We start from the raw sequence: 15,714 nt of genomic DNA, 5'->3' as shown, positions 1-15,714 counted from the left end.
AAGGGACGTGGTATAGATGTAATGAGGCCTTGACAAGTTGCTGGAGGGAGCTGGCACCACATCTGCACATACAAGTCACCTAATTCCATTATTCCGTTAATTCCAGGGGGGGGGGGGGGTAATCAGCTCTAATGCCACATTCAGTCACATCCCAGATGTGTTTGCTTGGGTTCAGATCGGTGAGTTGGGGGGCCAGCACATCAATTGGAGCTCACCACTGTCTTCCTCAAACCACTCCCTCATATTCCTGGCCTTGTGACAGGGTGCATCATCTTGTTGGAAACTGCCACTGTCGTCCGGAAACATGATCATGATGAAGGGTTGTACGTGGTCTGCAACCAGTGTACATTGTCCTTGGCCATCATGGTGCCTTGCACGAGATCTACTGGTCCAATAAATGCTCACGTTAATGTTCCCCAAAGCTGCCACCAAGCTGTCTCTGTCCCACAGTACAGGTGTCAAGGAGCTGTTCACCTAGAAGACAAAGGCATGTTGAAGAAGGTATTGGGATTCACCAGACCATGCAACACTCTGCCACTGAGTCAACGTGCAGTGCCAATGGTGCCATGCCCGTTGCAGCCATAGTTGTCAATGTTGTGGTGTTAACATTGGCAGAAGCATGGCAAGACTCCAGTTTCACACGGAATTTGCAGTCTCCCCTCCGCAACGGCCAAAGGCCGGTCACGTGATTCCACCTCCACACGGACAGGAGGCGCGGCGTGACTGCCAGCGCTCCTGGTGTTACTTGAATGTACTATGTTGCCTTTCCCGCCAGAAAACAAACACACTCTCGCCTGCTTTGTATCTGTAAGCAAAACCAGCAGAGTGCACTACAGCCAGATTGCACAGATTCTTTTCAGGTTTTTGGTACGAGTTGTTTAAAAATGTACAGCCCAAAAAGAGCCTAGAAGATTAAGTGACCTAACAAAAGTTTGCACTCTTTTTCCGTTTTGTTTCACAAAATAAATATTTTTCTTATTAACTTTCGTGTGTAGCAAACATGAGTTTCTACTGTGATGTTTTTATTGCTCAAAATAAAATGCCGAAGGAGTCGGCTTCAATTTCGTGTACGGCAATTAAAAAGGCTTAAGTTCGTGAAATTTCCACTTTAACGTGCTGTAACGAGTTGGCTATTTCTTTGTACCTAAACATTTAGCAGATGCAAACAGTTCATTGTTCGATTCATTTCTTTATTAAAGTTGCTGTCTACTGGTGTTCTTGTGAGATTTTATTTCGCATACTTCAAGCATTATGTTCATAATATATCCGTGTCTTAGGCTGATATAACATTTAATGCATAGTTTGGCAATACATGGGATATGACTTTTCAGAGTTTTACAGTCCGCTGAAGAATGATTTTCCAACATTTTATCCATTTGCTGCTCAAATAGGATACAATAATTATTGAACTGTCAATATTTTCCATACAGTCGTCCTCAGCAAACTGCTGAATGGTTTTAAAGCTTTGTACTATAACAACATATATTTGCTGCCATGACAAACTCTGTTGCCATTATTATGAATTACCTTACGTATCTATTGAATATCCAAAATATGTGTGTGTTATTAGTTTCAGAAAGTTGTTCTTTTGAATAACATTGCACAGAAGGTATGTTTCTAGTGCATACTTATGTTTATCTAAAGACATTGAAAATGCCTTGTAACCAACATGTTCAAAAATTGTAGACTTTGACAATTTTAATTTCAGTTATTAAAGCCCAGGTAAAATCATGATGAATGCAAATAACATCTGTTTGTAGTAGGTCTAAGGCTGAGCATTGGCAGTCACGCCCCGCCTCCTGTCCGTGTGGAGGTGGAATCACGTGACCGGCCTGTGGCCGTTGTGGAGGGGAGACTGCAAATTCCGTGTGAAACTTGAGTCTTGCGTGGAAGTGCACTGTTAGGAGCATTTGTGTGTTCAGACTTACTTGTACTCTGATCAGCATTAAAGTCTGACATTAGTTCCGCCACAATTCATTGTGTGTCCTGTTTTACCAGTCTGACCAGCCTATGATATCCGACATCTGAATGAGGAGTGACTGCCCAACCCCATGACATCTGGATGGGGTTTCACATTGCTTTTGTCACTTGTTGAAGACATTCATCACAGCACTCCTCGAATACCCATCAAGTCATGCAATTCCCAAAATGCTCCTATTGCCTCCAGTCCATCACCCTCAATCACCTTCCGTTAAACACAGATAGATCCAAGTCTTCCCCAATCTACATACAGATAGCACGCTCATTGATACTACACGCACCACCGTGTGTCTGCCTAGCAGTCATTTCTTGCCAGGAGATGCTGCTATTACCTGGACAGGTTCATATCAATAGTAGATCGGTGGTCATAATGGTCTGGCTGATCAGTGTACATACAGTACAGCTACAAGAACAGATAAGCTTTTCCACATAATACTGATGTTTTTAGCATGTGTTACACTTCAAGGTATATGAAACACAGACGTGCCAATAAAATTTTAAAGAATGGCATACATGGTTGGTCTTTTGGGTCCGAAACTTTTCTATGTGGCAGGTCCTCGAAGTGTTAAGTTCTGAATGAGAGTCTGTAACGCCGGAAATGCATATTCTCCTGTTTCCATCTATTGTACTATAAATTTTTTCCTTATTTTGTTACCTCAAGATATGACATTTCTGTCTCTTTATATATTGTAATTGTTTTACTGTTTGTATATATATATTTATGCATTTATGTCGATGTATAATTGGTTGTTTTGTAAACATTATTTGTATTTTTACGCTGGGTCTTGCCTAGGGAAAACTATGCTATCGAACGAATACGTCGATAGGTCATGTGGAGAACCAGAGTGTTTAGGATCTTTGGTAGTGTTAACTCTGTCGCGTGGAGCGCGGGCAGAGGGAGTCTGGCTGGGGTGGTGCAGTGGAGCAGGTGTGTTGTGTGAAGCTCCCGCGAGTTGCCGCACTTTCGGGGTTTGGCAGCATGTAATTGCACTCAACTTGCGATTATAGTTTCTGACATGGTGTCGCAGACGGGAAGCATTATCTGGCGCACATCAAGAGCCCATTTCGTCTGGTGACCGTGTCGAGAAGAAGGCGCGCCAACATCCAGCTTCTGCAACAGCGACGGCCGACAATGAGTGACTGTCGCCACCTCCTCGATCAACGGCTTCAAACCTTCAATCAACCAACAAGGAAGACTGGAAGCACGTAAAGTTGTAGAACTGTATGGCAGACCTCAGTTTTTCAAACTTTTAAAATTGTTGCATCACAAAATTACAGCAACTTAGCATGAACCTTTGTTGCTCATTGTCCCAATTGCATTGCCAAGCAGGGTCCCTTCCTTTTCCAAAATGAACCCAAGTGTCGTTGAAATTCAAATGCCAGCATTAAAGTAATGTAATTCAATTTCGCTGCTTTAATTTCAAAGTTCAGTTAAAGTATTCATAGCTGGCTACAATATTTAGATTACACAAGCACAAATTAAGAGTGCGAGTTTTGTTACCGTATTTTAGCTTACCTGTGACTGCAGCTCAGCTTGGTACGTACTAAATTTTACTATTGTTAATTGTTCAGAATCATTTAATTCAAGTTCAAAGTTAAATCTCTTATTTCTAAATTGCGTAGATTCAAGTAGCTTTTGAAATGATTGTTGAGGTAGTCCAAGACTAACCGTATTTTACTGAATTTCGATGTGCTTCAAAAAGAAGGCTCACTATTAACTTCAGTCACTAAATTAACTTTCGATTTTCCGGTTTTATTAATTCTTTTGCTAAATTAAGTCAGAGTGCAGCGAAATTTATTACTTCTGATAAACTTTCAGTTTTCACACTACACGTGTCAACCTTCAGTTGCCACGCTTCTAGTGCTAATTATATGTGTAATAACCTTTCTTTTTCAGTTACTATGGTAATTGTCCTTAGGACTGGCGACCGTAATTTCCCCCAAATCTCAAATATCTAATTACCGCTAGTTAATTGTTAACGTAATGACCGCACATTTACTTTCTTTATTAACTTTACCTCTTTTCAAAATTAATTTCCACCAGTTTCATTAGCATTTTTCCTTTCATTTAGATGTAACCCTTTCCTCCCTCTTTACCGACAAATTAACTTCGGTGACGGTTGCTTTTCCCAAATTCCCATTAGGTACACGCGGTTTCATTATTCACTGTCATTAAGGTTGATAAGTGAGGGGGAGGTTACAAGTCAAACACTCCACAAACCATCGCACATTCTCACTCATATTGTAATTCATCTAACATAAAAGAAAATGTACTTTGAAAGTAATGCTTCTCAAACCACCATTCACAATATCTTCCCACGACCTGTTAAGCGCCCCACACACACGTGACAGATCGCAGCAATCTGTCGAATGTGATATCGGCTGTAATCAGTCACTTGCCTTGACACCCTGCACACATGTGATTTGCCAAGCAATTTCAATCAGTATTATGAATGTTACTGTGTCGAGAAGTTTTGCAATGGAAAATGAGCTGCTATGTTTAGCGGCAGTTGGAACTGATATTTGTATCCCAAGGAATACTCGCAACACATAAAGGTAAAATAAATGAGAACTATAATTTATTAAACATGTTTTGAAAAGCTTTTCTTGGGAACTGTAGGTTACTTCACAGAATATAGGTATTATGTTTTTCACTGTTGCCAAATGAGTTGTGCACATTTTCTCAGTGTGCCAATATAATTCTTATTATGTTTATTAGTCCTCAATTTCTTTTTCATTCATTGGTCTTACAATTTAGCCAATGGCCTTTCTGCATAGCATTGTTTCTCACTGTCTGGGTCTGCCATGGGATGTAGGCAAGCAAGATGTACTCAGCCCTTGTGAGGCCAAATGAGGAGCTATCTGATTGAGCAGTAGCAGCTCCGGTCACGAAAGCTAGTAACAACCGAGACAGCAATGTGTTGAGCACATGACAGTCCAGATCCACATCGTTTGGATGGAGTTAAGTGTTTGCTCGACGTGTCTATACAGATGTCGTCAATAGCAGCACTACTGATTACTATAACTCTTGTAATAAATTGTATGAAGGGGAGTTAGATCATATGAAATTACAAGGGATCTGAGTATAACAGTACAACAGATTAGCTCTGAACATTTAAATTAAAAAAGCATATAATTATTTAATAAATAACTCAAAATCATAACAGGGAGCCCACTGGATCACAATTATGAACTTCCCATCAATTCTACTTCCATAGCACAAGCTTCAAAATGCTAATCACTGCAAAACTGGAGAATATAGTTGGTTTTACTTCTTGATATAAATGACAACTCTGGCTTCCACTTCACTTCTAAGAGCAGTTCACTGTTCTTGCATAATTATAAATTAGTAAATTTCTTACTCAATGCAGGTAAAGCATACAACAAAACTGCACAACCATGCTTAATAAATAGAGAAAAGAGTTGCTGCCACATTGCCACACACCGCTGTTACCAGCCATGCAGCCATATTGTGTGTGCAAATTACATGTGATCCATCGGATTGCCTGGGATTTCCATGTGACCAGTGACCAATCACTGCAATTTGTCCAAACGTGCGAACTATGAAGCAAATGGTCGCCCAGGTGCTGTCACTGTGACTGGTCACTCATGAGTCAGAGGCCTTTAAAAATATAAGCAGTTGTGATGTCTTGCTCATCAAAACAGTTTATTGTTACGAATTATTGCATAGGCTTTGTCCTAAAGCCTCTGACACATTTTTCTGGTGGAGATGCTTGTGCATGCACTGGGTTTTGTTGTTGAAAAGGGCACATTTCCATTGCAACTAAACCTTTATTTTGGTGTCAATCTCTCATTTATGTTTTATTGCTGTAGTAGTAGGTGAAAGTAAAATTATATATTAGAATATCAGTTCTTACCTGACAAAATTAATATCGGTTCTTACCTGTCAAAATTTTAACAATTTAACTTAAAACTAAAACAATTACAAACTTCTGGAATTCTAAAAAATTCCCAGATTTTTTCCAGGTTTCCCAGAGCATATTCACACTTAGTAGCTTCTGAGCTCATACCATAAATGACAGGATGTCTGGATTACAAGAGGAGTTGGATAATACACTGGATGGCAATCTATTCCATGGTCTTCTCAACACACAAGATAAGATGCCACTTCAATACATAACTAGAAATGCACACTCCTTCCTGGATTGCAGGAGGAGACTAGTTTCAACTGTATGTTAGGAAATTGCCCCGTCAGTCAAAGGTGGGTATGAAGATTTCTTTTTCATTTCAATAACCTGTTATATTCTTTACTGGAATCTGTCATGCAAGATCATGAGTCAAGGAACATAAATATATCAAAATACAATTCCTACATGAGGAAGCAGCAGTCATTAGTACACGTATCGAATTCTGGTCTGTACTTACTACTCACTACCCATAACACCGTATATAGAGCACGGTACTTACTCTCACTGACTGAATACGCCACATGCAAAAGCTAGAGCATAATAAGAAACATCTGGTTATGCATGATAATTTCAGCATAAATTCATACAGTTCCTATTAGTTCTACAGGAAAATTACTGTTGAAGAGTTTCTAACCTAAAGAGGTTACAGACTTTAAAGGTAGGAAAGACATGTCATACAGTGGTCTCACCTGTGCAAGAAACATTACTAATTCATCAAGACTCTTATTGTAGCGATCAGGCTGCAGGCGAAACACTTTCAACATCGAGTCAAAATGATTATGCTGTTGCATGAACTGTGGAAAGTACAGAAAAAACATAAAAATTAAAATTCAATTAAATTAATAATTACACACAAGTTATTAAGTAATATACAAAATATCACTGAAGCACTTTATTATCATATTCACCAAGCGCAGATTTTGAACATAATTTTTCACTTACTTTTCCCATACAATTCATTACTCATTCATTTGCAGATCATCTTACGTAAACAGAATCATGAAGATTAATCTTACAATATGTAGTCACAAATGTGGAGTGAATTAAGTTATACATTAACAAGCCAAAGCACTCTATCCTACAGGAAAATGGCTTTGAGCTGGCATTCATTTCTAACCATTTTGCAGCTCTCAGGACTGAGTGTCCAACCTGCCCAACTGGCTACAGGTGGCGAAGGCACTTCTCCTTTGAAGGCATTACCTACAAACAAATCCGCAGAATGTATAAAGGCACCTGCATGGCACCATCCCATGCTAACCTGTTCATGGGCCATCTAAAGGAATCCTTCCTAAAAACCCAGAATCCTAAACCCCTCACCTAGTTCAGATTCACTGATGACATCTTTGCTATCTGGATTGAAGGTGAGGACACCTTATTCACATTCCTCCAGAACCTCAACAACTTCTCCTCTATTTGCTTCACCTGGTCCTACTCAACCCAACAAGCCACCTACCTAGATGTTGACCTCCGTCTCAGAGATGGCTACATCAGTACGTCCGTCCATATCAAACCTACTAACCACCAGCAATACCTTCACTTCGACAGCTGCCACCCGTTTCATACCAAGAAGTCCCTTCCGTACAGCCTAGCCACCCATGGTCGTCACATCTGCAGTGACGAGCAGTCCCTCTCTAAATATACCGAGGGTCTCTCTGAAGTCTTCACTGACCGTAATTATCCTCCCATCCTTGTACAAAAACAAATCTCCCATGCCTTATCTTTCGAGTCTCCCACCACCTCCCAAAGTCCCACAGTCCGGCCACAGAGGAGCATTCCCCTCATAACTCAGTACCATATGGGACTGGAGCAACTGAATTACATTCTCCGCCAAAGTTTCGATTACCTCTCGTCGTGCCCTGAAATAAGAAATGTCCTACCCACTATCCTTCCCACCCCTCCTACCGTGGTATTCTGCTGTCCACCGAACCTACACAATATACTCATCCATCCTTACACAACCCCTGCTCCCAATCCCTTACCTCATGGCTCATACCCCTGTAATAGACCTAGATGCAAGACCTGTCCCATACATCCTCCTACCACCACCTACTCCAGTCTGGTCACTAACATTACCTATCACATCAAAGGCAGGGCTACCTGTGAAACCAGTCATGTGGTCTACAACCTAAGCTGCAACCACTGTGCTGCATTCTATGTAGGCATGACAACTAACAAGCTGTCTGTGTGCATGAACAGCCACCGACAAACTGTGAGTAAGAAACAAGTGGACCACCCTGTTGCTGAACGCTGCCACACACGATATCCCTCATCTTAATGACTGCTTCACAGCCTGTGCCATATGGATCCTTCCCACCAACACCAGCTTTTCTGAATTGCACAGGTGGGAACTTTCCCTGCAATACATCCTATGTTCGCATAACCCCCCTGGCCTCAACCTTAATTAGTCACTGTCCTCACCTATCCAGCCCCCTCCGTTTCCATTCCAGCACTACACAGCCGTCATTTCACTGCCACACCCAGTCTTTTAATTTCTTTTATTTTTATTTCTCTCCTTTCCACTACTTACCCCCCCCCCCCCCTCCCCACCTTCTCTCCTACCCTCTGTCTAAACTGCAACACTTCACTGTCCGCCACTCCCACCATACTATCCCTCCCCTCCCCGCCCCATCCTCCTCCTACCACCACCCAGTCGCCACTCCCATCATGCACTGGTGCTGCTGCTCGCAGTGTAGTTTCAGCTCCCTGAGACTGCAGATGTGTGTACAAGTTGCGCTTGAGTGCGTGTGTGTGTGTGTGTGTGTGTGTGTGTGTGTGTGTGTGTGTGTGTGTGTGTGTGTGTGTGTGTGTACTGCTGACAAAGGCCTTAATGGCCGAAATCTATGATTGTGTGAATCTTTTTATTGTGCCTATCATGGCTCAGCATCTCCGCTATATGCTGAGTAGCAGCTTTCCTTCTCTCGTATTGAAATCAAACTACAGTTACTTGACGGTGTGTGCCATTTTCTGTCACTTCTGGCCGCAAGGTCTGATGACAAAATGCAAATATTTTGTTATACTGTCTGCCGTTTGAAATATGTGATACATGAATTGTGTAGAATAATTCATACCCTTTCACTTTGTGTGTATTTGTATCATGTATACTTTGTGAATTGGGAAATCAAATTACAGTTAACTGGCTGTGAGTGTTGTTTTCTGTTATGCGTAGCTGATGATGATGATGATTATTAGTGTTTTAGGGCGCACAACAGCGAGGTTATCAGTGCCCGATGCGTAGCTGAGATTGTTGATGAGAAACTGCAAGTATATTTTTTTTGTGCATTGTTAGCATTATATAGATTTGTGTCATTTGTCTTGCATATGTGAGAAAATCAAATTGTATCGGTTCTGTCTCCTCATATGTAGAAAGAAGACAGGAGCAAGTGAAAGCTGTAGCATTTTCTTTATTACAAAGAAGAGCAGTTAACAACAATGTTGGCAGGAAAGTTGAAATGCAGCCAACAGCAAGTCGTCATTCTACTGTGCACATTTACCTGCTTCTGCACCCCACTGTCAGGCTTTCCTGCCTGCAGGTATAAGTGAATGTGCTTAGCCATCTGGCTGTTCTACCTGTTAGACATACATATACACCTGAACAGCCATCTGGGCACTCTACCTGCCGGGCACATATTTATGCCCATAGCCGCGAAAGGGTTAACTTTCACAATGTATTATCATGTCACAACAACTTTTCAGGCAAATTAATACAAAAACTGACTAAAGATAGCACCCACAGCGCTGAAATATGTATAGGTAAATTAAAAATAAATAAACTGAGTCTTTCATAAAGTAGAAATTCTCTCCTATTTTCTTTGGAAGCGCAACATCTAATAAAAGTTTCAAAAACCCACTGATGATAAAAATTCTATAGAGTTTACTACCTGTTTTTGATATAATGAATTTTAATTGATGTTGTATTGGTTGCAATACAAAATTTCATAAACTGTATTTTTAATTCTGGAAAAACAATTAACGAATTCCACAAAACCTGATTTATAGTAATAACCCAATGATTAATTTGGTTTAACAAAATTACCCACTCCATCAGTAAAAACACAAAGTTCCTTTCCTCATGCCAAAGTAAACAGAGCTCATTCACATATAACAAAAGGAGTACACAAAAACCACTTGTTTGGAATAGATCTTTTAACTTTTTTTGTGATTTTTCAGTTTCTCCCAGCAAATTTGTTCAGTCAACAAATTGACTGAACAATCCACGGGTGTAATGCCAGTTCACAGTGTCCAATGGGCACAACATTTCAATGATCAGACATATCAGGCACACTGATGAACATAGGTTCTGATGGCTAGTGGTCAACTAATATCCCACAAACTGCTCTGTTTCATTTGTTTTGTTGTATCTTCTTCACAAGGCTGTGAGAGTACAGAATTTTTCCTGAATTAAATTTGGCATTTTTCCAATAAATGTTGAGCAAGTGTGTCATTACTGGACATTATATTAAAGGTTACACTTTTTAAATAATATCTAGGTGCATTGTTTCTATACACATTATATTATGATGTATTGGTGCAAATTCTTGTTTTGCATTATATTATTTGTGTGAGGTACTAATTGGGTGGCATAAAGCTGTTCAAGCTCACCTTCAGATGCCTTTAGGTCACAGCAAATATGGCACTGAGCTTTTAACACCACACATACTATTTAAGGAGGGCCTCAAAATCAACAACAACAAGAGTCGTCAATGAATAACCAAGACAAGTATGAAGCATCAAAACTCTTGTGAAAAGCCTTCGGTTGGAACCAGTATGAACTTAGTCTCCACTTCAAATACATGTCTGTAGTTAGATACATAAAAAATATTTGTGGTTATATGAATTACAAGAAATTTATTTCAAAAGTAAAGACTGGAGACTGATCATATAAACAGGAAACACTTATCAAGATGAAACTTCCTGGCAGATTAAAACTGTGTGCCAGACCGAGACTTGAACTCGGGACCTTTGCCTTTCGCGGGCAAGTGCTCTACCGACTGAGCTACCCAAGAACGACTCACGCCCCGCCCTCACAGCTTTAATTCTGCCAGTACCTCGTCTCCTACCTTCCAAACTTTACAGAAGCTCTCCTGCGAACCATGCAGAACTAGCACTCCTGAAAGAAAGGATATTGCGGAGACATGGCTTAGCCACAGCCTGGGGGTTGTTTCTAGAGTGAAATTTTCACTCTACAGCGGAGTGTGCGCTGATATGAAACTTCCTGGCAGATTGAAACTGTGTGCCGGACCAAGACTTGGACTCGGGACCTTTGCCTTTCGCGGGCAAGCGCTCTACCGACTGAGCTACCCAAGCACGAAGGTAGGAGACGAGGTACTGGCGGAATTAAAGCTGTGAGGGCGAGGCGTGAGTCGTGCTTGGGTAGCTCAGTCGGTAGAGTGCTTGCCTGCGAAAGGCAAAGGTCCCGAGTTCGAGTCTTGGTCCGGCACACAGTTTTAACCTGCCTGGAAGTTTCATATCAGCGCACACTCCGCCGTAGAGTGAAAATTTCATTCTAGACTTATCAAGATTTCTTTTATGGTTTTGCCACCAAGGACCCCCTCATGTGATGACTGTAGTGAGAAAATAATCTGCATTGAAGAAGTTTGAGTTGGAAACTAAGGAAGAACAAGCTACTTAATAAAATAGTATATTCATTTGGTCTCTGTTCCTGCACTAGGTGATTTATATTTTGGCCCAAAGAAGTATGTACTACAGAAGAAGAAACATTATTGTTTAATGCTGTACAGAAAATACTGAGAGTAGATATCAAAGATGCATATAATATTTTATATTTATTAATTAATTTGTGATATTTAAACTGTGGACCACTAACACACTTTTTAGTACAAGGGGCAAACAAAAAGTTTCTATTTGAGGACATTGCTGCAGCGTATAAGCAATGTAGCTTGACTCTGATGTGGGTCTATAAACACTGACACATAGGCAAGGGATTAGTGTGGCATTTGTTTTTCTGGAGTGTGTGCGGTAAATGTAAAAATGTGAACTATGGCGATGTTATTACCAAATGTGTCCAAACAGGAACTACTTGCTGTTATTCTTTTCTTGGCTAACGAAGGACAAATACCAGCAGACATCGGAGTACAAAGAATGTGTAAGGGGCAACATGTCTGTTGAAAAACAATGTAGTGAAATGGTGTGCCAAGGGGTGCTGCTTCTTCATGTTAAGGCACATCCCTATATAACAAATGTAATGCAAAAGTTACGTCTACTTAAGTGGGAGAGACTCCAGCACCCTCACTGTAGTTCTGATCTCTTCCCACATGATTATCACACCTTTGGCCCTTTAAAAATGGCCTTGAAAAGTCAACAACTCCTGTTGGATTTGAATGTGCAGCAGGCAGGTACAAACTTCTTCGCACAGCAGGACACAATATTTTCCCAAAAGAATATCTTCAACCTCGTATGTCGGAGGAGCGATTGCGTCAATGTTCACAGTGATTTTGCCTGATTGGCACGCCGATTCTAGAATCTATGCCCTTCGAAAGGTTACTTTCTGATTTCCCCTTATATAGATAAGAGTTATTACAGAATGTGACGCACCAATATTGACAAAACATATTACCAAATGTGACAGTTAATAACAAAGGTATACCAAGTAATCCATGTCCTCAAGTTTCAAAATTTTGGGTACTGAAATATTTCCAAGTTTTTCAAAGTACGGTTTGGCAATATGGTGATTTGAGAGACCCTTTTAAGGAAGTTTCAGAGGTAACAACTGTCATGTTATGTATTAACTGTGAAGGATTGTAATGGAACAAAACAACCAATTAGTTAATCATAGTGTGAAGAATAGGATGCCTAACTAGCGCAGCAAGTAAAGTGGAAGCGTTTGTAAATTGTATGTATGATTAGAATAAATGTTTTGTGGTCTGAGGAACTTCTGTGACCTAGACAAACGGCGGCACATAGTGTGTTGTGATAGATTAAGTAATGTGAAGACACAATAACAACTGTAGCATTAGTTAATGCGGTGGCCAAGGAACCATTTTCTTTTACCCTCTAAGAGGTGGGCACTTGTAGTGGTGTAGATTGAAGTTTTGTGAAAGAGTGGGGACTCATGGAGAGTCTACCAACAAGTACTTTGGTCTTAATACACTTCGTCCTCTGCGCAAGGAAATATCTTTTCTTTCCTTGCTGCAGAGAAGTGCCAATTTTCTACCCTGTTTCTATCTTTGTCCTCTGTGCAGGGAAACAATGTTTTTCTCTTGCTACAGGGAAGTACTAATTTTCTGGCAGGAATTTTGCCCTGATAAGAGAGACCACCGGAAATGCAATGCTATAGGAAACAGATCATCATCTAGGAGTATTCCACTATGAGGAACATAAACTAATTAAATGATGGCGTCAATCCCATCACACGTTTTTAAATTAAGATTACTGTTCCAAATTAATGAATATGTCAGTCCAATGGGAAGATCTGGATGAAGTTGATTGGAATATAATTTATAAGGATTTTTCTAGGTTTGATTTATTAAATGACATCATCTGGTGAGGTTTGTATAGTTATCAACATTGGTATGAGTTTCGTACAATGGGAATGTAAAATCCTGAATTTACTGAATGATATGGATGAGTTGTAAAAGTTTCTAAGGAAAATTACTTCGCCATAATGTACACAGTAAAGTTTATTATTAATGTGTCATATCTAAAAAATTTTAGAAATGGTGGATTACATGGAAGGCTAATTTGCAGGAATGCCCAAGCAACTTCCAGTCAAGGTACTCTATCACTGCACCAAAAAGTAACCTAACATTTTTCTAGATTTCTTTTTTTAGTTAAATATTTAGTGTAATTATGTAAAACAAACGAACGGAGTAACTACTGTATGGTAAGGTCACTGAAAGGCCAACAGGCCATGTTAAAATAAATGGAAGACTGCAATGAGTAATAGCCCCCTTTACTTCTGATTTGATCCATTATAAATAGTTCTGAAAGTCTGCGACTGTGAAAACATTAGATCTGTTTATAAATAACTCATCTGCATGAGGTAGCAGATGAGTTATTTATAAACAAACCTATAGGCCTCTTTACGTAGAACCTAGTTGCACCAGCACACTTTAAGCTTCAATGGTGTAGAAAAGATAATGATAAATGAATATATAGAAATATTATGATATTAACAGACATGATTCCACAATACAGAAATATTATGATTTAACAGAACTGGTTCAATTAATTAACAGGACTAAAAGATTAAATAACTGTGGGAATGCGGCTGAGTGATGTCACTGACAACATCTGTTATTTTAACAGGTATCATTTTCAAGACAAAACTGCAGCAAGTAAGCACTGTGCAAATAAATTTAAAACCTCGGTTTGCAGAGCAATTCCGGAAGGATAAAACACTCTCTCTCTCTCTCTCTCTCTCTCTCTCTCTCTCTCACACACACACACACACACACACACACACACACCAATAACGAAAATTACTGAATTGCAAATGAGGTAGCATTAACTCCGCACCTCCGTTCTTTGACAATGGAGAGAGCCAGTGTCCACACAGAATTCAAGCAAACACCTCCATCTCTATTTCCAAGGTTAATTGCTAATTTAATCTCAACTGCTTTCTTAAAAACACTATCCCAGTAGCTGAAAGTGCATTCCGAGTCTCTGTGTTGGTATATTCCATAGGATGACTGGTGCCAAGGCAATGATCTACAATAGCAGATTCGCTAGGCTGTTGTACGTGCTTGTGATGCTTATGCTCAGTACACTGGTCCTCCATGATGCTGATAGTGTGACCAATACATGGCATGCCACAGCTGCATGGAATACAATAGACACCCATCTTCCGCTAATCGAGATCATCCTTAACTGAACCTAAAAGGATCTTAATCTTAGATAGAGGTCAGAAAACACATTTCACGTAATATTTCTGTAAATAAGGCCAATCTTGTTGGAGATGCTCCCTGTGTAAGGCAAAGAGACCATAGACCTTGGTGGGAACTCAGTATTATCATCCTTCACCTGTTGCATAGTTGGTTGATAGCGCAACACACATCTAAACTGTCTTTCACCCTAACCATTCTGATGGAAAGTAACTTCAAGATAGGTTAATTCAGTTGACAAACTCTCATGATCTACAATGATGTGTGCCATGTGAAACAAGGTACGAAGCACACCTTCCTGCTAAGCCGGATGGTGACAACTATCAGCCTGAAGGTACAAGTCAGTGAAATAGGCTTCCTATAAACAGCATCTCCCATTGTACCATCAGCCCTCCTCCTATAAGCTGAATTAACTCCTACTGAGGTCACCTTCCGTCAGAACGGATATAGTGAAAGACAGATTAGTCGTGTGTTACATCATCGAGCAACTGAACAATGGGTGAGTGATGATAATAATGAGTTGACACCGATGTCTACAACCTTTCTGCCTTATGCAGGGAGCACCTTCAACAAGATTGGTCACATTTTCTGTAAATATGATGTTATATGTGTGTTCCAACTGTAATCTAAGATTAGGGACCTTTTTAGGTTCTGTCCAGGATGATGCTGGTTTGTGAAAGGCAGTTGTGGCATGTCATATATTGGTCACACTATCAGGATTGTGGAGGACCAGTACACTGAGCAAAAGTGTCACACACGCTTACAACAGCCCAGCAAATCCACTATTGCAAAACACTGCCTTGGCACTGGTCATCTTTTGGAACACAACAACATGGATATTCTGGCATGCATTTCCAGCTATTGGGATAGTGTTATTAAGAAAGCAGTTGAGATTAAATTAGCAATTAACCTTGTAAATAGAGATGGAGATTCTTGCTTAATTTCTGCACGGAATCCTACTCCCT

General features: G+C 40.2%; 1 protein-coding gene across 2 annotated transcripts in view; it reads right to left on the bottom strand.

Annotated features, from left to right (window-relative positions):
* The window catches only part of LOC126186750 (protein SDA1 homolog), a 200,755-nt gene that overhangs the window by 153,640 nt on the left and 31,401 nt on the right, over positions 1–15,714 (bottom strand). For both annotated transcript variants that reach the window (XM_049928238.1, XM_049928237.1), the window contains one exon: positions 6,599–6,703. In XM_049928238.1, the coding sequence (XP_049784195.1) occupies positions 6,599–6,703 (105 nt within the window). The remainder of the gene's footprint in view (positions 1–6,598; positions 6,704–15,714) is intronic.

Source organism: Schistocerca cancellata, chromosome 1 (genome assembly GCF_023864275.1).
Source record: "Schistocerca cancellata isolate TAMUIC-IGC-003103 chromosome 1, iqSchCanc2.1, whole genome shotgun sequence".
NCBI lineage: Eukaryota > Metazoa > Arthropoda > Insecta > Orthoptera > Acrididae > Schistocerca > Schistocerca cancellata.
Note: the sequence above shows the minus strand (reverse complement) of the source record. Positions and strands in the feature narration are given on the sequence as shown.